Here is a 27,667-nt window from a genome sequence, read left to right on the forward strand (position 1 = left end):
GCTACTATCAGCTTCTGGTGTGATGGCGTGATGCACATATTCAGCTCTCTTATCCAATATAAACGCCAAATCAGTATCTGCGACAATTCCCTTCATCGCTTTGTGACTTTACTGGACACACATACATATGATGAATCAGATGTGTACATCAGTCTCTCTCACGTCATGACTGTCCTCAGACATTTACCTATAGTCAAATACATGGATAGAAAAAGTATGACCACCTGAATTGAGTGATTGTTCAAGAGCCTTTAAACCCATTTGCACCACTGTCTAATCCCTTGTTCTTTAATCTTAAAAAAAAAAACTGTTTTAAGGAAAAATATTTGTGTTGTGTTTTGGCAGGCTATGCAACCCTCCCCCGCCCAGTGTCGAACGGTCCGTCTCCAGAAGAGCTTGAACAACAGCGGAGGTAGTCCAAATGCTACCCATCGTTTATTTTAATTTGCTTATTAAGCAAATTTAACCTAACCCTAATACAGCTCTGGCCACAATCTAGTGTGTGTCATTGCTTAGGAAGGAGGGTTTCTCTGGAAGCTTTTGGTTTTGCCATTGAGACAACTTGGCTATTCTGTGAGGACATGTGAAGTTTATGTTACTTAAAGAAGAAAACTCTCCTTTGGGTTTAGTTGCATAACAAATCAAGTGGAACTAAAGCTGTTTTGGCTTTGCAGTAGTCCTATTGGCACGATCTAGTACACACGCATATGTAGAGGATTTGATGGCATTAGCCTGACACTGCTAAACCCTGGGCCAGCCCCTGTAGGTTAAAGGTTAAAAAGGCAGAAAGGGTGGACACCTTCTCCACCCATCAAATTTATACAGCATATCTGACGACATTGGTGGATATTATTATTGCATGCTTTCAGGTCTAATGAACAGGTTCTCATTCACATCAAGTTGTAAAAGATACAACATTTTAATAGAAAAGAAGACAAGATCTCCCCTCCCCACTTCCTAGGCTCACTGCCTAAGCTTTAAATAAATGTGACTGTGTGTGTATGGTCAGTTCATGTGTTGACCTGTGCTCACTTGTTCGTGTACATTGTACATGTGCTGATCTGTATGCAGCTGTTGTGAGTGGCAGATGTGTTGGGGGAGAGGGGAGCTGAGGCTGTTTAAATTAGGCCATCGTAACCAGATGTGGAATTTTCAGCAGTGGGCTTATCGGAGGCCGTGGAATTACTCTGTTTAAACTTGTTCAAAGTCGTTGCATTGACCACAAATACATTTTATCTTTCGACACAAACACCAAACATTAAATCTTATTATACAGACTTGCTCAAAAACTGTGGCTAAGGCGGGTGTGGCTGAGGGGTAGAGCAGTTGTCCTCCAACCAGAAGATTGGCAGCTCGAATCCTATCCCATGCCGTAGTGTCATTGGGCAAGATGCTGAACCCCCCCAAAAATGTCCCCTCATGAATGCTATTTTTAAGTCCCTTTGGATAAAAGCGTCAGCTAAATGACATGTAATGTAATAAAATAAGATGATACAATAATCTGTTGCCCCTTTGGTCCCGTTCAGCCTGTCCAGGCACAACACTCAAATGAAATATTAAAACATCCATTAATTCATTCATCCTCTCCAACCTATGGTTTATTTTGAGCATGTTTACACATATATGCCGCTGACAGATGTGTGTGTTTGTCCGTAGGTTGGAGCAGCAGAGGTTGGAACAGCAGGAACGAGAACGACAGGAGAGAGAACGACAGGAGCGGGAACAGCAGGAAAGGGAGAGACTGGATAGAGAAAGACAAACGGCTGCAGGTCAGGAAACACCTGGGCTGCTCAACATTACTAAACTTAACCTTAATGCATCCAGCATTAATAGTTCCTCACATTTCACTCAGACTTCTGAAGCCCTGTATTCTTTATGAGACGGGTTCAATAAAATCTTGGTCACAGTCTTTGCCAGACTCTATATCTGTTTTCAAACAATCCCCCCCCCTTTTTTTATTTTAGTCCCTATTCCTCCACCTCCACCATTGGCCCCTGGAGGCTCCATTCCTCCACCAGCCCCACCGGCCCCACCGGCCCCACCAGCCCCACCTCCACCCCCTGGCCCCCCTCCAGCCTCCGGTATCCCTCCACCCCCAGGACCACCTCCGGGACTTCCTACCTCAGGGGGACCCCCACCAGCTCCACCCCTGCCCGCTCCAGGAGGAGGAGGAGGAGGTGGTGGTGAAGGTGGTGGAGTCGGTGGAGGATTGGCAGCTGCCCTCGCAGGAGCTAAACTCCGCAAAGTATCTAAGGTGAGTTAGTAACATCTTTATGGACTTTTGACAGATATATGACGTTTAAGATGCTTTTGAAAGATCTTTTGCTGCTGATTCAGTCAGAGCTATGATATACGGTGGCCCTGAGAGCTCAACGAACAGCAACTTAAGAAAACACATGCAAGTTGACAAAACACAAGCAAAGTAAGAAAACATCTTCATCAATTTCTCAACACAACACAACACATTACACAAACGCCCTGCAAATAGACAAACGCCCTGCAAATAGACAAACGCCCTGCAAATAGACAAACGCGCTGCAAATAGACAAACGCGCAGCAAATAGTGAAACGCGCTGCAAGTAGAGGAGAAAACCCAACGGAAGTGTTTCCAGAGGACAGCTAACCCTAACCCGTGCGTGCGTGCGTGCGTGCGTGTAGCGAGCGCTCCGGTCCCGGGCATAGACTGTATATAGGTCCCGGGGCAAACTATGGACAATGCATTGCCTCACAAACAGGGGCTTGCTTGTTAGCGCTGTTTATTCAGTTTAACAGGAGAAGACGGCATGTCTTTAGATCGGACCATCTTCCCTCCTCAGAGCTCACTGTGGCTCTCTCCGAGCGAGTGGGCGGGGTCGGAGCGCCGGGGGACACACGCACACACACACACACACACACACACACACACACACACACACACACACACACACACACACACACTCGCCCGCTCCTGGTTTTTCATGATGGCCTGATACGGTGATGATTTAAAAAAATTAACGTGACGTTCACTCACGTTCATCGTTACGTTCATGTTTATAATATGAAAACTGATTCGTTAAGTTCAGCGATCGCGAAACATATGCACAACACTGTACTGTACAGCCGCTTCAGAGGGGCTGAAGAGCCGTGTTCGGCTCCAGAGCCGCGGGTGGCCGAACCCTGTGTGGAACTGAATTTGTATGATGTATTGGACGTTTTTGTGGCAGCAGTGTCCATCACTTTTAGCTGTCCTCTGGAAACACTTCCGTTGTGTTTTCTCCTCTACTTGCAGCGAGTTTCTCTATTTGCTGCGCGTTTCTCTATTTGCAGCGCTTTTTTCTATTTGCAGCGCGTTTCTCTATTTGCTGCGCGTTTTTCTGTAATGTGTTGCGTTGTGTTGTGAAATTGATGAAGATGTTTTCTTACTTTGCTTGTGTTTTGTCAACTTGCATGTGTTTTCTTAAGTTGCTGCTCATTGAGCTCCCAGGGCCACTGTAATGATACCTGCTGCTGACTGATTATTGAGTCACACTGCCCTAAACAGTGCCTGCCTGACACTTTTTGTTGCTATCTGCTGCCCTCAGCAGGAGGATTCGGCAGCCTCACTAGGCAGAGGTGACTCAAGCCGCAGCAGCAACTCTGGTGGCGGTGGAGGCAGTCTGATGGGTGAGATGAGTGCCATCTTGGCACGAAGGTGGGTGAAGTTTACAGTTACTTGAAATTTAAATAAAAAAATCCAATGAACCAATGCAAAGAGACTATAAAGATTTCCCTAATTCAGGTTTATATTGAGTTACTTTTCATTTCCCTTGTGCAATGTAACCTGTCCATCTGTAATGTTTTGTTAGCTTGTCCAGTGTTAATGCTGTTAAGCTACTATAGAATTATTCCTTGTCATTAGTGAGTCCTCCTAAAACAGTTATACAATATACTGTCACTTCTTTTTGTGTGCTTGATGCTGTGTGTAGAGCTTTTATAAACAGTCTATAGTGAAGTTAAAAACCTTGTGTTCATCCTACCTGAGCTATCTGCTTCATAGATTCTGTTGTCAAATGAAACAGAATTTTCTTAATTACCATTCACGTTTGTGAAATATAAACTTTTAAATTATTTACATAACTCGTGTTATTTTTACACAATCTTCAGACTCCAGTTCACAACTTTTAAAAATAAAAAAAATTCAGCTCATTAATAGCTCAGAACCCGCGACTTCTGTGAATTTCGGTGTCAGTCCAATATGGTTAAATAAAAAATGGTCAAATCAGATTATCAAAATGGTCTGGTGGGACAGATTTTATTGCTTGCAGGCTGCCAGATCCCAATCACTTTAGAAGAAGAAAAGTTCAAGCTAAACTTAGTAAGGTTGAACTTTATAATATACTTTGTACAAATTACTCTTCAAATTTCCTTGTTTGTTTAACTCTAAATGACAGTGATTATTTTATGACATCAGGAGGAAAGCTACAGACACTGGAGAGAAGCCAACTGTGAAGACACAAGATAATGTAAGATGTCACATTATGTATTAAAAGACACCAAACATATCTTCTGTTTTTATATGTGACCAAGCACTGTTGATTGTGTAAAAACTAGGGCTCAGCTCGAGGATGACTCAGTCTTAACAGAAGGTCTCAATCTTTTCTTTCTAGGATGATTCAGAGCCTCAAGGTCAAAGCGGTGAGAACTGAACATTTTTATCTGTTGTATGCCACCTTCATTCATTTTGATATTCATTTGACATATAGACTTCGTAATTGTTAATAACTCTCTGTCCTCCCTCTCAGACACCCTGAGAAGACCGTGGGATAAATCCTCTGTGAACAGGTAATCCTGGATTCTCTCTCTGTATTTCTGTGCGGACATTAACAGTGAGTCTGTAACCACTGGGTGTTTAGTGTCTCATGTTTCAACTCATCCAAGGAGCAGATCTCCACCAGCGTGTTTGTGTGTGCCTTTGTGAACATGTATGGTTGTGGACAAAGTGTGCATTTGTGTGCGTGACTGTCCATTTCCATTCTAAGAGGAGAGTGTGTGTCTCACTAACAGGAATAACTCCATCACCAAGATCACGGACTCCACTTCCTCATTGTCCCATGGTTCCAGGTATACATGCTGTCCCGTTCCCTTGTTACCGTAGCTCCCTGTGCCTTTTCTGTTCAGGTTAGCACAGCAGCTGTTGTAGCACATTTTACCACGGATAGCACCTCTTAATGGATCAGATAATGGCATGCACCTGAGGGACTTATAGGTGTTCTGGTTCTGTGTTCCCTGAAAACTGAACTAGGATTGTATATTTTCACATGCCCCCTCTGAGTGCTGGGCTCGGTGCTGTCCTCTTGTGGTTGTCATTCTGATGGCTTAGCCTGTCCTGTCAATAGATGGTAGCTGAGGGATGTGTATGTAGCTGTAGTAGTCAAGAAGTGGATCAACTCAACCAGCATATGTGTATGTACAAACAATTTATTTTCAGAGTAGCATGAGTTTTTTTTTTTTATTAACATCATAGGCATAAAAGGAGACATATTATGCTTTTTCAGTTTTTCCCTTTCCTTTAGTGTTTTGTTTTTGTATGTAAAGGTTCTGCAAAGTTAAAAAGCCCAAATCCTGCAGTAAAGGACGCCCATCTCCCTCACAGAAAACATTTCTCCTGAAGGTCATGAAACACCTCATCAGTAGTCCGGCTGATACTTTTGCATCATTGTGATGTCTTGTGATTCAAACGATGTGCAACAAGCTGCAACTTTTCACACGTTCAGTGGGTGTGTCAGAGGTGTTGCCCAATCGCAACACATCACATCACAACAGGGTCATCTCCTCTTCTGTATACTTAAACGTTTTGCTATGTTTTGTGAGGGCTCAACGCAGCCCAGGTAAAGCTATGGAAATAGTTGACCAATCACAACAGAGTGGGTCCGCTGGCCAATCACAGCGGGGCTGTGGGCTAAAGTGGTAGGGGGTTCTTAAAGAAACCGGAGCTGAGAAGAGGAGCTGCAACAATGGAAGGTGTGAGGAAAGTGATGCATTTTCTGAACAATAGAGCATGTAAACCCTTGCAACCTAAATTAATAATATATACCTGAATTATCAGCATAATATGTCTCCTTTAATTTATGAATGGTAGGTTAATAAGCTTAGATACTGCAATGCTCATTGCATCTCTGGATGTGTATGTTTACGTTTCTGTATCTCTCTCTTCACTGCTCCTTCAACCCTCTGGTGCTATGGTGATGACCTTGATTGACAGTTGGCCTGTCTTTGCAGTGCCATGGACCTCCTTGGCTTCTTTGTGAAACACAGAAACATGAAGTAATTGTCTGCGTTTGTCTGTTTTTGTTGTCTCCTTACAGGGTGAAGCCTGCAGGCAACAGTAATGATGCAGGTGGAATGGAGGACTCAGATTTAGAAAAAATGAAACAGGTGAGTTTGTCACCACCACAAAGGAGCTACACCCGAATGGGTGCCATTAAATGCAAATGAAAAAAAAGCTTTCATCATGATGTAATTTATACCATATGATGATGAATAATTGGTTAAACTAAATAAGCAGAGTAGGTCGTGTCTCTTATCGTATTGGTTGCCAAAGTTAATTCATTACCACACTATATGACATCCTTCTGAGTTTATAGTGACACCATCTTTCCCAACATATGATTTATATATTATTTTTCAATCTCTACAAGCTTTAGGTTGTTACTCTAGTCAAATTAGCAGGCAGAGATGCATTATATGCATCTCTGCCTGCTAATTTGCATCTTCATGATGTAACTTATATTATATTATTTGATGATGGGGTATACTTTTATGATCTTTAGATTGTCTCTATCATTAGCAAAGATATCTTCAAAAATCTGAATCTTCGACCATGTTTTTATTATGTTGACCCAAAGTTAATTATCCGGATATACCCTCACAAGTAATATTCCTAGTTTGGCAAAAATCTGTGAATATGTATATTCACACAGACAATGGCAAAAACAACAACCTTCTTCTGGCTAGTACAGCACACAGGGTAATAAAAAATCCATGATTCCAAATTGAGGCCGGCGTTGTGGAGATATCAGATTTCCCACCTTCTGCATGTACTGACACGAGTTTCCTACAGTGCATGTGAATGAATTATCTGATTACCTGCGTAACCTGGTTCCTATGAGTAACCTGGTTACATTTATGCTTGAAAACCCACTGAGGGTAAACTACAGAATCATCATGACTAACGGTTTGTTCATCAATTGATTCCTTTGCAGGAGATCCTCGAGGAGGTGCGGAAAGAACTACAAAAAGTCAAGGAGGAAATTATTGGAGGTGAGATTACTCTCCGGAAAATATAATTGCTTCAATGTTGAATATTTCAGGCTCCTAATGCCTGTGTGTCCACTTCTTTTCCACAGCCTTTGTTCAGGAGCTGCAAAAGAGAAGCACATAGTTCTGCTGAGTGTCAGGTGTGACGGAGGGATTTGACAGATGGAGGGGGCTGAGGCCTGTCGGGACCTCTCCTCCACTGCGCCCTCCCATGTAGCCCAGGGATTTCTCTTTTTCACCTACACACTTTCTCTTGTCTCTATCTCTCTCTCACTTGAGCATACTTGCTTATGTGTCCGACATGCATATTCACTTCATGTAAATGGTAATCCAGGGAACCTCCTCATGTCGCCCTACAGGCACTTCTGATGATCGCTCATGAGTATTGCAGCAGTGATCCCCTCTCATCTATCCCATCTCTTCCCTGCTCATTTATCTCGTCCCGTTGTGTCCTTTATGTGCCCTACTCATCTGAACCAATTTAGAGCACATACCTGCAGCCAGTTTCTTTTCCTGTCCGTCATCATGTACACTCATCATAACCCTCTTCTGTGCAGATTCCTCCTAATTGTGTCCTCTCCCTTCTGCTATCAGACGCACCATTTACTGATAGAGCAGTCTTCAGTATTCAGGGACAACTTATCAGCCACATTTGTACTGTAATTAACAAAACGCTGACATGCTGGGAGCCTTTTTTTTCTCTCTTGTTCTCAGTTGACAAATTATTGTTCAGTGTCAAATAAGCTCTGTCATCCTCTAGCATTCTGCCTCTGATGGTGTTTAGAGGCTGAGTAAACAACAACAATCATGGATCGATCAGACACTCCACCTCCCTGACTACTGCAGTGACTCTCGATCAAGTGGACTTTGAGCAGTGACTAAACTGAAACAGCACAACACCAGCCTTTGCTGCTGCAAGATTAAGATGTTTAAGGAAGAGGAGACAAGAAGAAGGACTGTGACGGACAACCTGAGTGCTGTGAAAGAGGAGTGTGTTGTAGTTTTATGATGTGTGAGAAATGTATCATCTTTGCATTGCACTTGTTCCAGAGGAAGTGTGTCTGCGTGCTGCGCCGCCTTGACAGACTATAACCTCTCATATTATTTGTTGGCCGGTGTAGTGGCTCTACACCGTGCACCCACTAGTCATTTCCTTCCATTCTAGCTATTTCTAACTTTGAAACATGAAAACAATGGCCATGATGAGGTCAAATAATTTGGCCCTCACCAACTGCCTTGAGGATAAATATATATATATATATAGATATTATATATATATATATGGAAAAATATATTTGTTTTGAGGGAAAATGTTAGCAAAAATTAAATGGTGTTTCTATTTTAATTGAAGTGACTTGTGAATGGGGATTTTGTTTGCTTCTTTTTCAATGATTGTTTTCTTATGAAATGTTATTTTGGGTTTACTGTTTCTTTTTTCTAATAGAGTCTAGGCTTTTTACACTGAAATGTAAAAAAAAAAAACAGCTTAGAGACACTGGATTAGAAATGCGTTTATAGTCGAATACAGCTGCTTCTTGAAATGCATTACATGTCTTGAGTCTTCTTTTTGTGTCCTGTTGCAAGACCTCTTTGAATGTTTGAGATTGGACTAATGATATGCTGTTTGTACAAACTACCTCACAATAGGGGAGGATCTTGGGGTGGGGTCAGCAGGGCATAGGAAATCTAATAGGCCCATGAAGTTTTGCTGTCCTGTCAGTAGGCTTTAAAAAAAAGTCATCTTCTAACAAAAGAGCTGAACAGCGTGATTCCTTTCATTATCTGAACAGACATTTTGATAGTCAGCCATTATATAATACATCTATCCAAGGAAGACTTACTTAGTTACCAAGCTAAAAGATTATGAGACTATCCTATATACTTCTATAAAAGCCATAAATCCATATGATATCAAGTGTGTTTTAAGAAAAACATGCTCTATTCACAATGTCAAGGAAAGGTTCTAAACTACTTACAATCCTCAGGTTTAATCGAGACCTTTCTGATTGGTGGATCACATTGTAACAATGGAAATATTTACCACAACTGCGAAAATCATGTGGAACGGATGGCTCAGCCTTGGATAATGTTTACCTGAAAGCAACCATGATTTCACTCTTCTAACATGCCTATATTAATTTGCAATGACTAAGGTGATGTGTAGTTTCTTCACACTTAAAAAATTATCTCCACAGCCTAGTACCTTTTCTTATCTTCGGTATGTTCTTTTGCTCATAAATCAAATGTGTCATGGTCACGATTCATCCCATAGCTGGTTGCCCAGGTTCCGTAAAACTCTTTATAAAGATTTTCTGAAATGTCAATAGAGAAAGAAAATGGAATGCCAATTTTAGATATACAATATGGTTAAGCAAGGAACAAATTTAAAAATGTGTTCAATGTGTGGCTTTGCTCAAGGCTTTAGAACTAACAGTGAACAAGGAATGACAAATGTGCAACTTACAGGATCAGGAATTGTGCATGGATGTTGTCATATAATTGACCCATCTGTAAATGGTGGCCCCTTTATTGCCCCTGATGTAGAAAATTCCTAGATCTGCCACTGTTTGTGAAATTCATTGTAAAATGTAGTGAATTCAAATACAACTTTAACTATAGACATGTAATCCACATTTGATGAATAAATTAAAAAAAACATTACTGATTTCTAGCTTCAAACTAAATTTTTGTTTGGATTAAATTAAATGACTCCTTTCAATGATATTTTTCACTAAATTGAAATTGCTTGCCTGTGTCCCAAACTGTACCACCTGTTCTCTTAAAGGTTAATAGTGGGACTGAGCTTTAGAAATATGTCAATTATTGAAAAAAAATTTTGTTTGATTATATTGGTGCGGAATTGACGTAGATTGACGGATTTTGAGTTGGTTTTACGCAGAATATTTTGCGGGTTGTGAACAGTAAAAGCGAGGATATAGTGTGTCATCTTGATAAACTAACTCATCATTTGGAATATCTCATATTAATGTTCAGTACCAGAGTCGCTTTCCTCTCAGAGCTCCCTGGATGTTTCCGAACTGGGGGAAAGCTCTGAGCCGTTTCCGCCGCCATTGCGGATTTTGGACAGGAGATCAGCCGTAGCCACTGCAAACCATCGATGCGGTGCGGGGAGCGCACTCTGAAGGGGGGATACGCTCCACGTCTTTGCTGATCCCAGCTTTCGGAAAACGCGATCAACAACGCCGCATATTCTATTGTTAATCGTGCTCTTTCATTTTTCACTGATTGGCTCCGACCTACACATACAGTGAGGAGGTCGTAGCTAGCGCGCTGCTACTGGCTAGCTAGCGAGCCGCACGGCTAGATTTTCAGGACTCCGGAGAAGCTCAAGGAAAACGCCATGGCTCAAATCCTGCCTATCCGCTTCCAGGAGCACCTGCAGGTATGTGAGCAAATCCTAACCCGCTGAATGAGCCCCCCCAAAATCCATCCTTTTTCTTATTTAACGGCTCAGCCGTCGTTTGACAGGATGCTAGCTAAGCTAAACGTCAATACCCTCAGCAAATGAATGACCTCCCCTCCCCCGTTTAGCTAGCAGCTAGTATTCCAGGTTAGCAGCTCTCATTCATTTCAGTGATGGATGTTGTTCGTCGATGTTGGCTGTCACCGAGAACTTGGGGGAGAAACCAGTTATCATCAAACATGTGTGCTGACCTTCAGTGACGAATGATTACGCTTTTGACACATACGTGGCTAAATCAGCTAATAGCCGCGACATCAGCTAGCTAAGCGAGACAGCTAGTGTCATGGACGTTGTTGAAGCCGAGTTGTCTAAAGCCTGAGCTTTGTAAGATATGGATCTGTTAGGCAGCCATGGTTTTATTATCACACCGAACATCCCATGGTGGTGATGATGGGGTGTCAAGTGAGGTACCAAAGGCTGCAGTCTGACAGGTCCGTGTGCCATTTCACGTTATTGTGATGTGGTGTCACGACAGCCCATTTTTACCAGCTGAATACATCCTGTTGTGTTTTCCAACTTTGAGTTAATATATCGCCTCATCCAGCTGTGCAAGGTGGAGCAGGTGATCCATCCATTCCGTCATAAATGACACCATTATCCAGCCCTCTCCCTCTCTTCATACATACACATCACATTGTTTTAAAAAACACATGGGACCGGATTACAGACGGTCAGTCCTGAGCTCAGCTGATACATCTCAGCTTCTGACTGAATAAGATATGCTTAGTTTAAATTACTTCTCACGTAATGTTTAGATTGCAATTTTGACATTATGACCTTTTACAGTAAATGTCGAATTTATTGCTCAACTGCTGTATTGGACAGTTCATTTTATTATCGTAAACTGGCAACCAAGAGTCTTTGTTACACTATCCCATAGCACTGGCCATATTGTTGCATTTGAAGGATGGTGCTGTACAACTATAACCCAGGAGAACTACAAAGTGGTTGTATTAACAGAGCTCAATGTACTGTGAGAAACTTTTGGAATCCACTGTATCTCAGAGACCAAATTCACAGTGATGGAAGAACTCATGCCCACCAGACTTATGATACAATTTAAATTGATTTAAAGACTAAAGAAGTCGACAGAATGTGTCGCTGACTCTGACTGGTTTGCTACCATCATTGTGTTGCTTGTTCCTTAAATAAGCTGCCATTGCACCTATTATTTCATCATCTTAGTTTTGATTAATTTTTAACCCATTTTTTCAGTGTAATATAAAATGACTGAATGGATAATAACTCTTATGTTCCTGGCTGTCCTGTTTTACAAAAGGGACCACAGTTGAAATGTTTATTGTACTGTCATTGTATCATCCTTGACATTCATTTTAAATACAAATTTCTGCCATGAGCTGCTACTGAAACAGACTGTACATGCTGATTTTAGCTCCAGAACCTGGGCATCAACCCAGCCAACATTGGATTCAGCACTCTGACCATGGAGTCTGACAAGTTCATCTGCATCAGGGAGAAAGTGGGTGAGCAGGCCCAGGTCGTCATCATAGATCTGGGCGACCCCAACAATCCCATCCGCAGGCCCATCTCTGCAGACAGCGCCATCATGAACCCTGCTAGCAAAGTTATCGCCCTCAAAGGTAAGCACCAGTAAAAATGCATATATCTAGCACTGGATAGCTCGTAGTTTGATGCTCCACCTAGGGAGATTCAGTGCTGTTTTTTTGTTAAAGCACATACACATACGTTGCTGTTGTGCTCTTCTAATATCTTTGACAGTTTGTGTATATATTATTTGTGTTGTCAGTTGGTTATGTAGCTGTCACAGTCTGCTTTTCGTTTTGGTGTTCATATGTAGATCACCTCATTTCTGTTTGTCATAAATAACTTGTTAGTAATACCAATACATTTTTTTACGTTCAACTAGACGTAATACCAGTGCAAGTAAATTGTCATGCTGTCATGAATGCTTTGTCTATTTTGCTTGTTTTTGCTCTTTTTTCATTTCTTACTGCTTTCATATGTTTGCAGACGGTGAGTTCAATTTTACATATCATGAGTTGTCAAAGTGTATTCTTGTATGCAGTGTCTTGAAATGTTTACAAAGTACGGATAGTAATTTTAATGAATGCTTGGATTTACATTGATAACACAAACAGGGCATAGTGAAAATAAGAGGGGAGGTTCTAGGGTTTTTTCTGTTTGGGTGTTTGTTCCATTTGCTACAATGTACATATGTTATAATACAGCTGACCATTTCCTAAAATGTGTTTTACATTAACTTCATTACCGTATGGATATTGGAATATAAAGTCTTACATCCTTCAGATAGATAATATTTTTACGATGACCATCCTGCCCACAGGGCGTTTTGTCTAATTCACATTATAAACAGATCTATACATAATATTCCTATGGCGGCAGTATAGTTTAATGAAGACACAGAAGTGGTGTCCTCATTCAAGTAGTGACACGAATTGACTCAAATGAAGCCTCAAAACAAACCTAGGTAATGTGAAAAGCACATGAAGATGTAAAACTGATTCCATTTTCATAAAAAACCATTGTCAGTGACAGCCTGAAGGCACCCATATAACATAATATCTCTGCCAGAACAAAACAAACTATAGAGTAATTGAAAAATTAGATCAGTATTCATACATTTTACTAAAGGTTATGTGCCTTATAAAATGGCCAGTATGTAGTAGAATCATGCTGGAAAAAAATAATATGGTCAGTTATTCAATTGGGAAAATCAAGCAACCGTTGGCATTCAAGCCAGTCTAAAAACAAAAATAATGCAGTACTATATTGTCTTACTGTCCTATGGAAATGTTTTTATGAATATCTCTTTTTTAATCAAATATTATAATACTTAATATCGGCCAGCGGAGGCCAGTGCTATCATACTGATTTGAACATGATAGCTGCAGATTGATATGTGTAGAAAGTGCTTGGATGGATATTGGTTCTGTTTTACCATAACTACTATTTTAAATATGTTCTAATCCAGCCTTAGGCAGACAGTTAACAGAAATGCCAAAGCTTTGATATAAGTTATGACATGCATACCTAATATGCCAAATTTGAAGTTATCACATTTTGCATTTAGCAATTGCCCAGTTTGGCACCCCGGTAGTACCTATTAAAGATATCAACAGAGACCAGACCTAGACCAGTGCATTTTTACTGATCAGTTTGAATGCACTAAAAAACTATAATAATGACACAGTTACTAATAATAAATGCATGAAAATTAAACACAGATCATCAATAAAGGTTGACTTATGTTTTTATAGTTTGTCTTGCCTTTCAACCAGCACTTTTACTCCACCTTTCCTTAAGAGAGAAAAATGCAACTAAAACTTAACTTGGTTCTTATTTTATGAATCAATTCTGTGATCTAGCACAATGCCTATGCAAATACAGTAGCAGTGTCAATTTAGAATGATGATTGGCAAGAATTAACCTGTGACATTGGTTTTATACGTTAAATACATCAAATGTTTCTTGATTTAAAGGGATCCTTTTGTCACATCCGCCACACAACACTGTCATAATCAAAGACAAATTTCCAGCTTTTAGTTTCTCTCCCTTCTTGTCCTGTGTTTTGACCAAACTAGTAGCTTCAGTCTTGTTTAGCAAAGACTCACATTAATTACAGGTTATAGAAAAAGTGTACAGATTTTCATATTTTGAGTTTTACCTTAGATTATTTATTGTGACTGTGTCAGAGGATTAGTCTTAAGTAGCTTATAAATCCTGTGCTTCAACTCAGGTGTTGATAAACTGCACTTGAAAGTGTCCACTAAACAGAGAAACTGAATAAAAGACTAAATCAGCATTATTGCTGCATAAAGCTGTATACTTCATACAGTTTGTGCTTGTTTTCTCTAACTAATTACTGATTTGTACTTGACTTCTTTTCACTTTTTAGTTTTTGTAGACTGTGTTATGCTCAGTGTACTCTACACAGTGTTTGTAAAGCATTTGTTCAGAAATGTCACTATACCTCAATTTAGATGTGAGTCATTGTCATTCATATGCTGTGTTAATTATAAATCACAGTTAATTCTAGGGTTTAGTTTGGTTTAGGCTTGTTTGGGCCCGATTGAAGTCGAGTGGTTTTCCAATGGGTGTGATTGTGCATCCGTCCAGCATCCTTCCCATCGTCACATCTGTTTGTGTGCTTTGTGGTCCTCTTTTGCTAATCTGCATTCAGACCTAGCCGAAATTCCCACATCCGTCATTTTAGGATTAAATTTCAATGTGAATCCCTTAAGAGCTGTAACAGCATGCTTGGAGTTTCATTTCTCTTGTAGGTGGTGTGGGTGGAGGGCTGGACACAGTCCATGAGGCCTCATTCTGACTCGCAATGGGCACCATGTTCTTCTGCTGACATTGATTCCTAATTGATTTAGTTTGGGTTGAAAAGATTTTAACCGTTCTTAAATTGACAATTGAATTTCATCCAGAAAGAACAATTTGAGTGCTAGATCTGCACAGAATTGTATATTCCCGTGACCAAATTTTCTAACTAGAAAATCTACACAGTTACTTTCTTAAAATGGACACCAATATTCCGATGTTAAACTGATTAAGCTGATAGTCTGAAGAAGCCACTGCCACAGCCACAGCATTTTCAGATTAATTCATGCTCAGAATAAGCAATAATTGGTTTAAATGTGAATTATGGGGGAGAAACTATAGTTAGGCTTTGCGTTTTAAGGGAAATTGTTATTATCAAGTACTTGGATAAGTGCAAACATTGCAATGATGTAACATGTAAACAGAATTATGAATTTAATGTCTGATTACAAGTCATGTAAACACCATCAAAATAATGTTTAATGCAGAATAAGGTCAATAGTTGTAATATTGGTGTCCATGCTAACATAGTCTGTGACAATTTGTAGCATCCAATGTGCTGATTGCAAGGTCAAAAGTAGCAAAATCCTGTTCACATTGCAAATTAATCTACCTGAACTCTGCACATAAACATATTTACCTTACTTTATGATGTTGCATTGCATTGCAGATAAAGTTGAGCAACGCCAAACACGGTGGGCTCATTAAAATATAAGAAGGGGCTGCACATTTAGTCAGTTTGAACAGTGTAATGTGTCTTGAATTTCTAAAATCAAAAATCTGTTTATAGATTAGTGATTTCAAATCTTAAGAACTTTTCATAATCAGTCAGGTCTAACTGAATGCAGATCTACCGCTTGAGTGGTTGCCCTTTTGTTGGTCTTGCCTCTTGTTTTCTACACTTGTAGTGGCTTTATGTATGGTCCTTTGGTGTTACTCAAACCAATCCCTGACTACCAACCTCTCTCCAATAATTGATATTTGGTGTGCACAAATGTTCCAAAGTCTGCTGTGGGTTGTGTGTGGTAGCTTTAGTCCCTAGACTGATGTTCGTAATTATTTTATTTTTATTTTATTGTTGTCAAAATAATTTAGGTCTTCCCAGCTTTCACCTGCATCACTGTGCGGTCTCTCAATATTTTCAGCGGCCAAGACCCTGCAGATCTTCAACATTGAGATGAAGAGCAAGATGAAGGCTCACACTATGACAGATGACGTGACCTTCTGGAAATGGATATCCCTCAACACTGTTGCCCTGGTCACAGACAACGCAGTCTACCATTGGAGCATGGAGGGGGACTCTCAGCCAATCAAAGTCTTTGACCGTCACTCTAGCCTGGCTGGCTGCCAGATCATCAACTATCGCACCGACGCAAAACAGAAGTGGCTGTTGCTCATTGGCATTTCAGCACAGGTAAATAAACTGGGGTTCAGCAAAGCACACGACGATCTTACTTTCTCAGAGATCTAAGGTGGGGTATTAATTTGTGATAAAGCACTTGTGCTTTTACCTACAATAAAGTGTAGTTAGAAATCTTCATTGTGTTGGATGGAAACGAATATGGAATGGATGCATGTTTTGAAACAGCAGTTTTAATCATACACTCAGTCGTTCTACTAGATGAAGAGGTATTAAAAGGATCTTTGGCTTTTGGGGTTAACTTGTGGGCTTTCTCTCCTTAGCAAAATCGTGTAGTCGGAGCCATGCAGCTATACTCAGTGGACAGGAAGGTGTCTCAGCCCATTGAGGGCCATGCCGCTGGCTTTGCACAGTTCAAGATGGAGGGCAACACTGAAGAGTCAACTCTGTTCTGCTTTGCTGTGCGAGGACAGGCAGGAGGAAAAGTAAGATTAGCACTGGATATCAATAATAGATAGAAATGATTTTAGAGAATGCATAATCCAAATAAAATTGAATGCAGATAAAAACCTTTTTAGGGAAGATTGTGACACAACTTTGTCTCATTTTGTCTTTTTCTTTCTAGCTGCATATCATTGAAGTGGGTACTCCACCAACTGGGAACCAGCCATTCCCAAAGAAAGCTGTCGATGTTTTCTTTCCACCAGAAGCTCAGAATGACTTCCCTGTCGCCATGCAGGTACAAAAACCACTTACGAGGACACATGTGGAGCCTGTTTGTTTTTGTTCTCCAAGATTCTCTCGAGTGGAAAACATCACCCTCCGTGGGTTCATATGTCATCACAGCGTGATGATACATTTTTAATGAAGACTGCAATCGTCTTTCCTTGGAGCTGTATTGAGGGATTTATTGTGCTGTTTAAACAAAGAGCTAATATTTACACTTTTTGAAATGCTGAAATGGCACCATTTAGTCCAACAAATGCAACTCAGTCTGATGTCTAAACTGAAATCAGTTAGTGCGGGACAGGACAAATAATTAAGCTTATTTAGCTTCAGTGTCTTGATCTGTCTTTTTGTCAATCTATTCTGACCATTCTCTTCTTGTACATCTAGATCAGCTCAAAGCAAGATGTTGTCTTTCTCATCACCAAATATGGCTATATCCACCTGTACGACCTGGAGACTGGTACTTGCATCTACATGAACAGGATCAGTGGGGAGACCATCTTTGTCACTGCCCCCCACGAGCCCACTGCTGGTATCATAGGAGTCAACAGAAAAGGACAGGTATTTTGAAATACACATTCTGGCCCTCGCATCGATTTACCTCCCCAGTACTTTCCCCAGTGGGATTTCACCAGTAACAGATGTGTACAACATAAAGGGGTACTTTTAAAGTCACACCAGTAGAAAGTGTTTGAACGTAAAGATCTTACTGAATCCTAGACCATATTGTGAGCATCTTAGTGAGTATAAGCATTAGTAACTGGCCGTAATCATTTATCAACATCTACATTTTAAGTAGGGCTCTCAGATTAAACATGAATTTAAATATGAATATTAAAAGTTAAATCTAAGTTGTGTTTGTCAGATGTTAGGACATGAGGCCCTCTTCAATTGAAAACAATGAAGAATCTGGTGTTGAGCTGGCAGACGTTTGTAGGATCTCTGCAGTGTTGAGTGAAATTATTAAATCTCTTAATAAAAGCCAATAGTCCCAATTTCCCCATTGGGTTGGCATGTTAACAGGTAACACATACACCGTGAAGATTATTACCATGTTTAATTTGGGATATGAGCAAGCATTTTTTGTTGGAGGCTTGAAAGGGGAGAGAAATGTGATCAGTGGTAACAATTATGAAATTCGTGCGATACAGTTTTTTACATATCTACATTATTGCAAATTGTTGAATTTGTTTCACATTAAAAATAACTAAGAAGGTGTACTTGCAGATATAAACACATAGTGATTCTCTCTTAACCTGTACCAGTATGAGACACAGTGTGTTTCTGGATTCTGCTGACTTTTGTTTGTGATTCCCTTTCCCTGTGGCGTGTCACCCTTTTTGTGTATCAGTGTAGCTCTTTGGTGTTGCTGTGTGACCTTGACTGAGGAAATCTCTGAGAAAATATCAAGTTGCAGTAGCATCCACAGTGTCGGGCAGCATGCGAAAGTTCCAGCAGTAGCGCTAAGCTTGGCCGAGAAGACTACACTATCTAATCCTGTTATTGCTTTTGGCACTCACCTGAAGCTCTGCCATACACAGCTCAGTGTGTTGCACGCACACAAGCACTCACAGACACATAATGCAACAACATAGGGTAATCCCCCTCTGTAATTTAGGAATGTGACAAGTACACGTCTTAGGATGTAATTCACTTAAATCTATTTTTGCATACAGGGGTGTTTACATATGGCTTGAATTTGGTGTTTTACGGTCAAATGTGCACTGTGGAGTAATCACTGTCGTTATGTTTTGGTTAAGAATGATTATTTTTGGCTATTTATATAACTTTGAACTGTATGGTTATCTTCTCTGGTGGTAACTATGCCCTGCCTTAACCAGCAGAAATATTTCCCTTTCATTAGCAGTTGGAAATCACAATTAATTAGCTCCATCAAGGACTTTATGTTTTCACCCCTGTGCGTTAGTTGGTTTGTCTGTTGGCTTGTTTGTAAGATTCCCCAAAAACTATTGGACAGATTACCAAGAAACGTGGTGGGATGATGCGGTATGGGTCAGATCAGAATTTTCCACATTCACACCAACCCAGGGAATAATTCATGGATCAAATAGGCTGCGTTTAGGTGACTGATATCTGTGATGAAATTTGGTGCAGCTTGATTGTATTGAGTGTTTGGGCCTTTGGGGTGGTATGCACACTGATTACTATTGTAGTTAAGTTTGCATATATGTTTTTCCAGGTGTTGTCGGTGTGCGTGGAGGAGGAAAACATCATTCCCTACATTACCAATGTGCTCCAGAACCCAGACCTGGCTCTTCGCATGGCTGTCCGCAACAACCTTGCCGGTGCTGAGGAGCTGTTCGCCCGCAAGTTCAACACCCTCTTTGCAGCTGGGAATTACTCAGAAGCTGCCAAGGTGGCAGCCAATGCGCCCAAGGTAGTGCCAGTACCAGTAACACTGCTCAGAGTAAAATTACTTACAGTTCAACTAGTTCAAGCTCAGACTGTTTAGACTATGCAGATTTTGTATAACAAAAAAAAAATTGTTTTTCTTTTTAATGTAATTTTATGTTTTATTTGTAATGTTTTTCCATGCATTGGTAAAGCTGTGTACATTGTGTCTAAAAGGTGCTATATAAATAAACGTAACTTTTCATGTTGCATGACACAGTAGTTTAAAATCAACAAGACACATTAACTGCTGGATGTATTCTTTCAGTGTGAATTTGTTTCTTGGTTTGAGAAGTTTCGATGTGTAATACAATTGTATTGTTCACTACAGCCACTAATAGTCACCCAAAGTTACTGTACACATCTTTTCTTCTATGCAGGCTCAAAGGTGACTCTTCTACACTCCAATCTTCCCACTGTCACTTACTTAATATTTGAATACCCTTTTTTTCCAGGGTATCCTGCGAACCCCAGACACTATCCGCCGTTTTCAGAGTGTTCCAGCGCAACCAGGCCAAACCTCTCCTCTGCTCCAGTACTTTGGCATCCTGTTGGACCAAGGCCAGCTTAATAAGTTTGAGTCTCTGGAGCTGTGCAGACCTGTCCTCCAGCAGGGCCGCAAGCAGCTACTAGAGAAATGGCTGAAAGAGGACAAGGTGTGTGTCCAGTGTTGGTTATTATAATGGATGAACTTTGTTATCTTCAGAGGAAGTATATTTTCACGAAAGATGACGTGAAATATCTGTTCTTTTGAACATACCAGAGTGTTGCACTTAGCAAGTTCAGATAGCCTTGACGTTAAAAATTGCATTTCAAAGCAAGAGATCCTTCATTTGCGAGGGAATAACTATTGCCAAGTGTTTTAACTTTTAAGTGGCATGAAAGTGAAACACATTCACGGCTACAATTATAATCAGGTTCATCCACTTCTACAAATACCACTACAAATTCTACAATACCACCACCATGCTGCTGTTTTCAGTTGAGTGTTGTTTTTTTTACATTTGAGAATTATATGTTGATTATGAGGTATTTTAGTAAATAGTTGGACTGCAATCATGTGGTGCTTTATCAGGAATTCCTGTTATTTCAAACTGTTCAGTGTCAAAGCTTGAAGATTACACCTACATGCTAGGTTTATAATTTAGTTTGCTCACAAAGGTTCCAGTGTCCATTTTATCCACCTGTTTTGTCAGTTGCTTTGTCCTGTATCTGGTTTTCAATAATGCTCTTTGTGTTTACAGCTCGAGTGCTCTGAGGAGCTCGGAGACTTGGTGAAGTCTGTCGATCCAACTCTTGCCCTCAGTGTCTACCTCAGAGCCAATGTCCCCAATAAGGTCATTCAATGCTTTGCTGAAACTGGTCAGTTCCAGAAGATTGTCCTCTACGCGAAGAAGGTAATTTGTAATTTAACCCCTTGCTCTACTTTTGTCTTTACTTTTGTTTGTGTTGTATGGTAGCCAAGGTGTAATTCAGATATAGGGCTATAGGGATTAAAGATCTGTTGTCCCTGTAGGTGGGCTACACTCCAGACTGGATCTTCCTGCTGAGGAACGTAATGCGGATCAGTCCAGAGCAGGGACTTCAGTTCTCCCAGATGCTGGTTCAGGATGAAGAGCCACTTGCTGACATTACACAGGTTAAGTACAGTTATGGTTAGAGTAACCTTGCGAGAGAAAGTCACTGGTTCAGAAATGGAACGATGATGCTTCACTACCACCTGTAACCAAATGATCAATCTAAAAAAATCCTTATTTGAGTCAACAGACAACCAAACATACATGTTTCAGTTTGACCTGTGTGATTATTTCTCTTATGTCTCCAGATTGTTGACGTGTTCATGGAGTACAACCTGATCCAGCAGTGCACATCCTTTCTACTAGATGCCCTGAAGAACAACAGACCGATGGAGGGACCACTGCAGACACGCCTGCTGGAAATGAATCTGGTCCATGCACCACAGGTAAATAAACATGGGAATACATCAGATTCAAATATGCTTATTATCTAATTTATCCATTCAGATAATAAATTCATCAGATTTTATAGTTTCTTTTTTTTATTCCTCAAATCATATATTTAGAATCCAACCCTCAAGGTTGCTGTCTTTCTTTAAAAGCATCACATTGTTTTCCCTCTGCCTCTGTTGCAATGTTTCGAATGATGCTGACATGAATTTGTCCCTGCGTCATGTCTCTCAGGTTGCAGACGCAATCCTGGGCAATCAGATGTTCACCCACTACGATCGTGCACATGTGGCACAGCTGTGTGAGAAGGCCGGTCTCCTGCAGAGGGCACTGGAGCATTATACTGACCTGTATGACATAAAGCGTGCTGTGGTGCACACACATCTTCTCAACCCAGAGGTACAGGAAGTACTTCAACTTACAATTTGTTTTTAGAATATACTTGTAATTCTGCATTCTGTACATGCTCAATTTCTTTTTTCCTCTGCAGTGGTTGGTGAATTTCTTTGGTTCCTTATCAGTGGAGGACTCTCTGGAGTGTCTTAGGGCCATGCTGTCCGCAAACATCCGCCAGAACCTGCAGATATGTGTGCAAGTGGCCTCCAAGTACCACGAGCAGCTCAGTACTCAGTCCCTCACTGAACTGTTTGAGTCATTCAAGAGCTTTGAGGGTAAGCTGGGAAAATACATAAACAATTTCACCTTTCGGGTTCTTTTCCGGGTTTCTGCTTGGTCTTAAAAATTCTCAAATTCAATAATCTGAATTTTAGGTATTAAAAAATCTTAAACATGTTTTGTCAGGTCTTAATTATGATAATTTCATTTAACAGCAGGGTTGTGAAAATGGAATCAGGTAAGGCAATTGCTGATGGCTCAAGACAAAATGTAGCTAGTTTTCCCATTCACACTTTGAATAATTATTGATAGGGCCTAGTATTTATTTCATTTAATGTTTAGTTTGCCTCGCCTTATAGTTACACATCGGCATCCCCTCCCCAGTCAACACACACATATAAGCGACACTTGAGGCACCGACAGGTGTGCAGTCCGACCATATAGGCAAACAACTTTGCCGTAAATATGTGTTAGTAAAGGGGAATACCACAGCCTCTTTCCTCTTGATTCCATTGTCTGACACCAAGTCGTTGGATGCAAACTGCTGTGATAGCTGTAGTGAATAATAACAAGGGGACCAGTTGATGTTCCCCACCTGTAAAATAGCTGGTGACTTCAGTCAGGCGTTCCAGAGAGTGAGGTGTACTGCGTCTTATTTTATCCCCAGCACTCCACCATGAAAAATAGCTTAAAATAAATGCCTTAAAATGCATTCACTTCCAAATACCATAACTGGTTATTATGGAGCCCCTAGTGTGACATTTGGGTGAAAACATATTGCATGATCAAGAAATGATAACAAGGGAATGAGATAATAACTCAGGGGTCTCATTTATAACTGTTGCGTACGCACAAAACGGGGCTTGAAACGTGCGTGCGCCACTTCTCACGCAAACGTTGGGATTTATAAAAACAAACTTGACGGGAATATTTTCGTATTTCCACGCAACTCTGACCCATGCGTACGAAGGTTTTGGAGACGGGAAAGTGGCGACGTGGATGTGAGGTGGAGAACTGAAGCCAGATTATTGATCAAATTAATCATTAACATTAAAACCAACAGCTTAGTTTTGCCTGCGACTGTTCCACACAAACCTTTTAATTAAAAAATATATAAAACAACTTACAGCAAATTAAATTTAGATTCCATTTAACAGCGAAGTTACGGAGCCGAGTCATTAATAGGTTTTAATAGTATCTTCTAACACTGTGCGTCTATCATCAAATTGCTGCAGTGAACCTGACTGTGCACAGAGCGCACAGGAGATCACTTATAAGAAATTTAGAAACTTTCCAAATAATATTCCAGAGTGGAGGTGGGGATCCACCGATGTGAGGGAATTGGTCCGATGCTCTAAATAAATAAATATTGACATGACAGTGGTGCTGGGTTCTGCGTGATGTGTGCATGCGAATGGAAGGATGAGGAAGAAGCGAGGGTTCAGCGATGTCTGATCAGCTGATATAAATTCTATTGATCTGTGTTATTTTTTTAACTTCAGGCTCTCGTCTTCACTCTCACACATTGTTATCCACAGCAGCAGCGGCAGAGTATCAGTGTATTTTCTTTATTAGTGACATCACTGCTGTCCCATAAAATGGTTCTACACCTCCACCTCCCTAACAAACACCTCGATGTCAGTGTCTGAAAGTTTTGCTTCCTCTTCTCATCGCTTGATGCCGTGACTGCGTCAGGACTCAAGGTGGAAACCCATTCAGCTGCATAATTCAATATTCGTGCCGTGCTTTGCATTTACAATTTATGGTTGAAAGTGGGCCTGTGGAGGGCAGATTTGGAGGCAGATCCACGTATGAACGTTTCCAGGTGGACTGTGATTTATAAAGCGAACATTGCGTTCAGGTGTGAGTGCGCACGGTTTTATAAATCTGTATTTTCTTCGGTGTATGCCATTTCTGGCTTTTGTGCGTACCTACACTTTTAGTATGAATCCAACGCACCGTTTTATAAATGAGACCCCTGGTGAACTTGGAATTTTCTTGGATGATAGATGAACCGCTTCAATTAATCACATGATGTGGTCTCTATAATTGGCTTTAGTTTGACACACACTGGCCCAATCCCATTCACCCCGTGTCACAACACGAAACTTGGCGCTCACAGTCAGGACTCAGTGTTAAAATGAGGGGCGCGACACGAAGCAGGATCCGACACGATAGATTCATAACATCACATGACTGGAGGTTTGTGACCTAAATCATCCCAATGAAAAAATGAACTATGAACGTTTATTTTCTTCTGCATGAACTTAATTTGGAATTCGTTCTTTAAAGTGTGAACTGGCTCAACACTGCTTCTTTAGATGGGCTCAGATTCAGATTTCACATTAGATTGTGTAAAGGTTTGGTTGTTTGTTTGATTCAGAAAAGAAAAACGTTTTATTCAACCATCCTACACCGCGTTCCACATTATTATGCAAATTGGATTTAAGGGTCATAAACATTCATTTTTTAGTTTTTGAATTAAACTCATGGATGGTATTGTGTCTCAGGGCTATTTGGATGATTGAAATCAATCTCAGACACCTGTGATAATTAGTTTTCCAGGTGAGCCCAATCAAAGGAAAACTACTTAAGAAGGATGTTCCACATTATTAAGCAAGCTACATGTTTCAGGCAAAATGGGGAAGAAAAAGGATCTCTCTGCTGCTGAAAAGCAGCAAATAGTGCAATACCTTGGTCAAGGTATCACAACATTGGATATTTCCAAAAGAATTGCGCGTGATCATCGGACGGTGAAGAAATTTGTCACTGATTCACAGCACAAGCGGGTTCGTTCAGACAAAGGCAAAATAAGGAAGATTTCTGCCAAACAAATGCGTAGGGTTAAGAGAGCAGCCACTAAAATGCCATTGAATAGCAGCAAACAGGTGTTTGAAGCCGCTGGTGCCTCTGGAGTCTCGCGAACTTCAAGATGTAGGATGCTCAAGAAGTTTGCAAGTGTCCTTAAACCTGTTATTCGCCACCCCTAAACCAAGCTCACAAGCAAAAAAGGTTGTAGTGGGCTCAGGACTACATGAAGACTAACTTCCAAACTGTTTTGTTTACGGATGAGTGCCGTGCAACCCTTGATGGTCCTGATGGATGGAGTAGAGGATGGTTGGTGAATGGCCACCATGTCCCAACAAGGCTGAGACGTCAACAAGGAGGTGGCGGAGTCATGTTTTGGGCCGGAATCATGGGGAGAGAGCTGGTAGGCCCCTTCAGGGTCCCTGACGGTGTAAAAATGACCTCGGCAAAGTACGTAGAGTTTCTGACTGACCACTTTCTTCCGTGGTACAAAAAGAAGAACCGTGCCTTCTGAAGCAAAATCATATTCATGCATGACAATGCACCATCTCATGCTGCAAAGAATACCTCTGGGGCATTGGCTGCTATGGGCATAAAAGGAGAGAAACTCATGGTGTGGCCCCATCTTCCCCTGACCTTAACCCTATTGAGAACTTTTGGAGCATTATCAAGCAAAATATCTATGTGGGTGGAAGGCAGTTCACATCCAAGCAGGTGCTCTGGGAGGCTATTATGGCATCCTGCAAAGACATTAAAGCAGAAACTATCAAAGAACTCACAAGTTAAATGGATGCAAGAATTGTGAAGGTGATATCAGAGAAGGGGTCCTATGTTAACATGTAACTTGACCTGTTAAGATGATTTTGATTAAAACTTTTTGATTTCAGTCAATATGACCTCTTAATGCTGCAAATTCAACAAATGACAATTTTTTGTTCTTTACAACCTATAAAATATCTTGAAACTTTGAAACTCCGAAACTCTGCATAATAATTTGGAACACTGCATTTTGAGTTTTTTATTTTTGAAAAAAATACTGTTATCATTGGGAGGTTTGTTCAATACAATTTGAATTATACTCTACAGTTGATGACTTGAAAATTATACTGACTGGCTGTGCATTACTATTTAGGAAAATCTGAGCAAAGTGTAATTTGCATAATAATGTGGAACGCGGTGTATATTTGCTAAAAAAAGAGCAAAGGCTAAGATGACTCATTGTTTAGGATAAAGGTTCTTTGAGGTTTTGCAAAAAAAAAGAATTTTCTAAGTAACATCATCCGATGTTTGCTCTTAGGCATAGCAAAGAGACAGACACTTTTTATTATGGTGTGGCATATTTTAGTTTAATTTTATTTTTCAATCTTAATAACTATCATTTGTACTCGTCATCAATAAAAAAAAACACCTGTTTTTATCTTTCCGTTCCCATAACAATATACTGAGAATGGGGATTTTTCAGGCATTTAGAAATGTTGATTAATCAGATCAATCACAGCTACCATTTGATTTATATGATCATTTTAATCATTCAAAAACCCTGCTCTTGAGAGAAAAGCAGGTTTTACTATATCTCCTTATTTTGTTATGTTGATATTTGCCTTTTTTATGTTGCAGGTTTGTTCTACTTCTTGGGTTCCATTGTGAACTTCAGCCAGGATCCAGAGGTCCACTTCAAATACATCCAGGCTGCTTGTAAAACAGGCCAGATTAAAGAAGTGGAGAGAATCTGCAGAGAGAGTAACTGCTATGATCCTGAACGTGTGAAGAACTTTCTCAAGGTTAGCAATGAACCAGTGCACAGGAAACATTTCACCATAAAACAATTGAATCTGCTCATCAGAGCTTGTATTTATTATAAATGCCAATTTTTACATTATTTCCACTTTACAGGAAGCCAAGCTGACTGATCAGCTGCCTTTAATCATTGTGTGTGATCGCTTTGACTTTGTCCATGATCTGGTGCTTTACCTGTACCGCAACAGCCTGCAGAAGTACATAGAAATCTATGTGCAGAAGGTACTACTACTCAACTACATTTTACCCAACTTAGATGAAAAGTTGTTGAGTAATTTTCTTTCCTCTCTCCCCGTCCCTCGATCCATCTCAACATTCATACTGTCTCAGTCCATGGTCTCTACCTTGAATGGAAATGTTTGAATAGTAACATGTGGATCATTTATTCCAGGTGAACCCAAGCCGTCTGCCAGTCGTCATTGGAGGGTTACTGGATGTAGACTGTGCCGAGGATGTGATTAAGAACCTTATCATGGTGGTGCGAGGACAGTTCTCCACAGATGAACTGGTCGCTGAAGTGGAGAAAAGAAATAGGTAAGAACAAGGGAATGAATTCCCTAGAACTAGAGAAACCCTCATTCAGCAGTTTGAGCATTAAAAAGTAATAAGACTAAGCTCAAGAGTCATGAAAAATACTTCCTGTGTCATTCTCCAGGCTGAAGCTGCTGCTACCTTGGTTGGAAGCTCGTATTCATGAAGGTTGCGAGGAGCCCGCTACCCACAATGCTCTCGCCAAGATCTACATCGACAGCAACAACAACCCTGAGCGCTTCCTGAGGGAGAACCCCTACTACGACAGCTGTGTGGTCGGCAAGTACTGTGAGAAGAGGGACCCCCACCTGGCCTGTGTGGCCTATGAAAGAGGACAGTGTGACCAGGAACTGATTAATG

The 27,667-nt window shown here is 40.6% G+C and overlaps 2 protein-coding genes across 6 annotated transcripts in view; both read left to right on the forward strand.

Annotated features, from left to right (window-relative positions):
• vaspb (vasodilator stimulated phosphoprotein b) overlaps positions 1–8,820 on the forward strand; it is a 31,979-nt gene extending 23,159 nt beyond the window's left edge. For 2 of the 4 annotated variants that reach the window (XM_053423612.1, XM_053423610.1), the window contains 11 exons: positions 346–412; positions 1,657–1,769; positions 1,965–2,254; positions 3,561–3,670; positions 4,430–4,481; positions 4,626–4,653; positions 4,761–4,800; positions 5,023–5,079; positions 6,324–6,393; positions 7,221–7,278; positions 7,365–8,820. In XM_053423612.1, coding sequence (XP_053279587.1) covers positions 346–412; positions 1,657–1,769; positions 1,965–2,254; positions 3,561–3,670; positions 4,430–4,481; positions 4,626–4,653; positions 4,761–4,800; positions 5,023–5,079; positions 6,324–6,393; positions 7,221–7,278; positions 7,365–7,399 — 920 coding nt within the window. In that variant the 3' untranslated portion in view covers positions 7,400–8,820. The remainder of the gene's footprint in view (positions 1–345; positions 413–1,656; positions 1,770–1,964; positions 2,255–3,560; positions 3,671–4,429; positions 4,482–4,625; positions 4,654–4,760; positions 4,801–5,022; positions 5,080–6,323; positions 6,394–7,220; positions 7,279–7,364) is intronic. The other 2 variants (XM_053423611.1, XM_053423613.1) reach the window with 2 other exon arrangements.
• A 1,322-nt stretch (positions 8,821–10,142) lies between these two features.
• The window catches only part of LOC128440781 (clathrin heavy chain 1), a 32,162-nt gene continuing 14,637 nt past the window's right edge, over positions 10,143–27,667 (forward strand). For both annotated transcript variants that reach the window (XM_053423614.1, XM_053423615.1), the window contains exons 1-17: positions 10,143–10,678; positions 12,153–12,360; positions 16,234–16,502; positions 16,772–16,933; positions 17,074–17,187; positions 17,565–17,738; positions 19,378–19,575; positions 20,045–20,245; positions 20,834–20,986; positions 21,106–21,228; positions 21,415–21,552; positions 21,791–21,955; positions 22,047–22,227; positions 26,597–26,760; positions 26,873–26,998; positions 27,168–27,310; positions 27,432–27,666. In XM_053423614.1, the coding sequence (XP_053279589.1) occupies positions 10,637–10,678; positions 12,153–12,360; positions 16,234–16,502; positions 16,772–16,933; positions 17,074–17,187; positions 17,565–17,738; positions 19,378–19,575; positions 20,045–20,245; positions 20,834–20,986; positions 21,106–21,228; positions 21,415–21,552; positions 21,791–21,955; positions 22,047–22,227; positions 26,597–26,760; positions 26,873–26,998; positions 27,168–27,310; positions 27,432–27,666 (2,796 nt within the window). In that variant the 5' untranslated portion in view covers positions 10,143–10,636. The remainder of the gene's footprint in view (positions 10,679–12,152; positions 12,361–16,233; positions 16,503–16,771; positions 16,934–17,073; positions 17,188–17,564; positions 17,739–19,377; positions 19,576–20,044; positions 20,246–20,833; positions 20,987–21,105; positions 21,229–21,414; positions 21,553–21,790; positions 21,956–22,046; positions 22,228–26,596; positions 26,761–26,872; positions 26,999–27,167; positions 27,311–27,431; position 27,667) is intronic.

Source organism: Pleuronectes platessa, chromosome 5 (assembly GCF_947347685.1).
Source record: "Pleuronectes platessa chromosome 5, fPlePla1.1, whole genome shotgun sequence".
In the NCBI taxonomy this organism is placed as follows: domain Eukaryota; kingdom Metazoa; phylum Chordata; class Actinopteri; order Pleuronectiformes; family Pleuronectidae; genus Pleuronectes; species Pleuronectes platessa.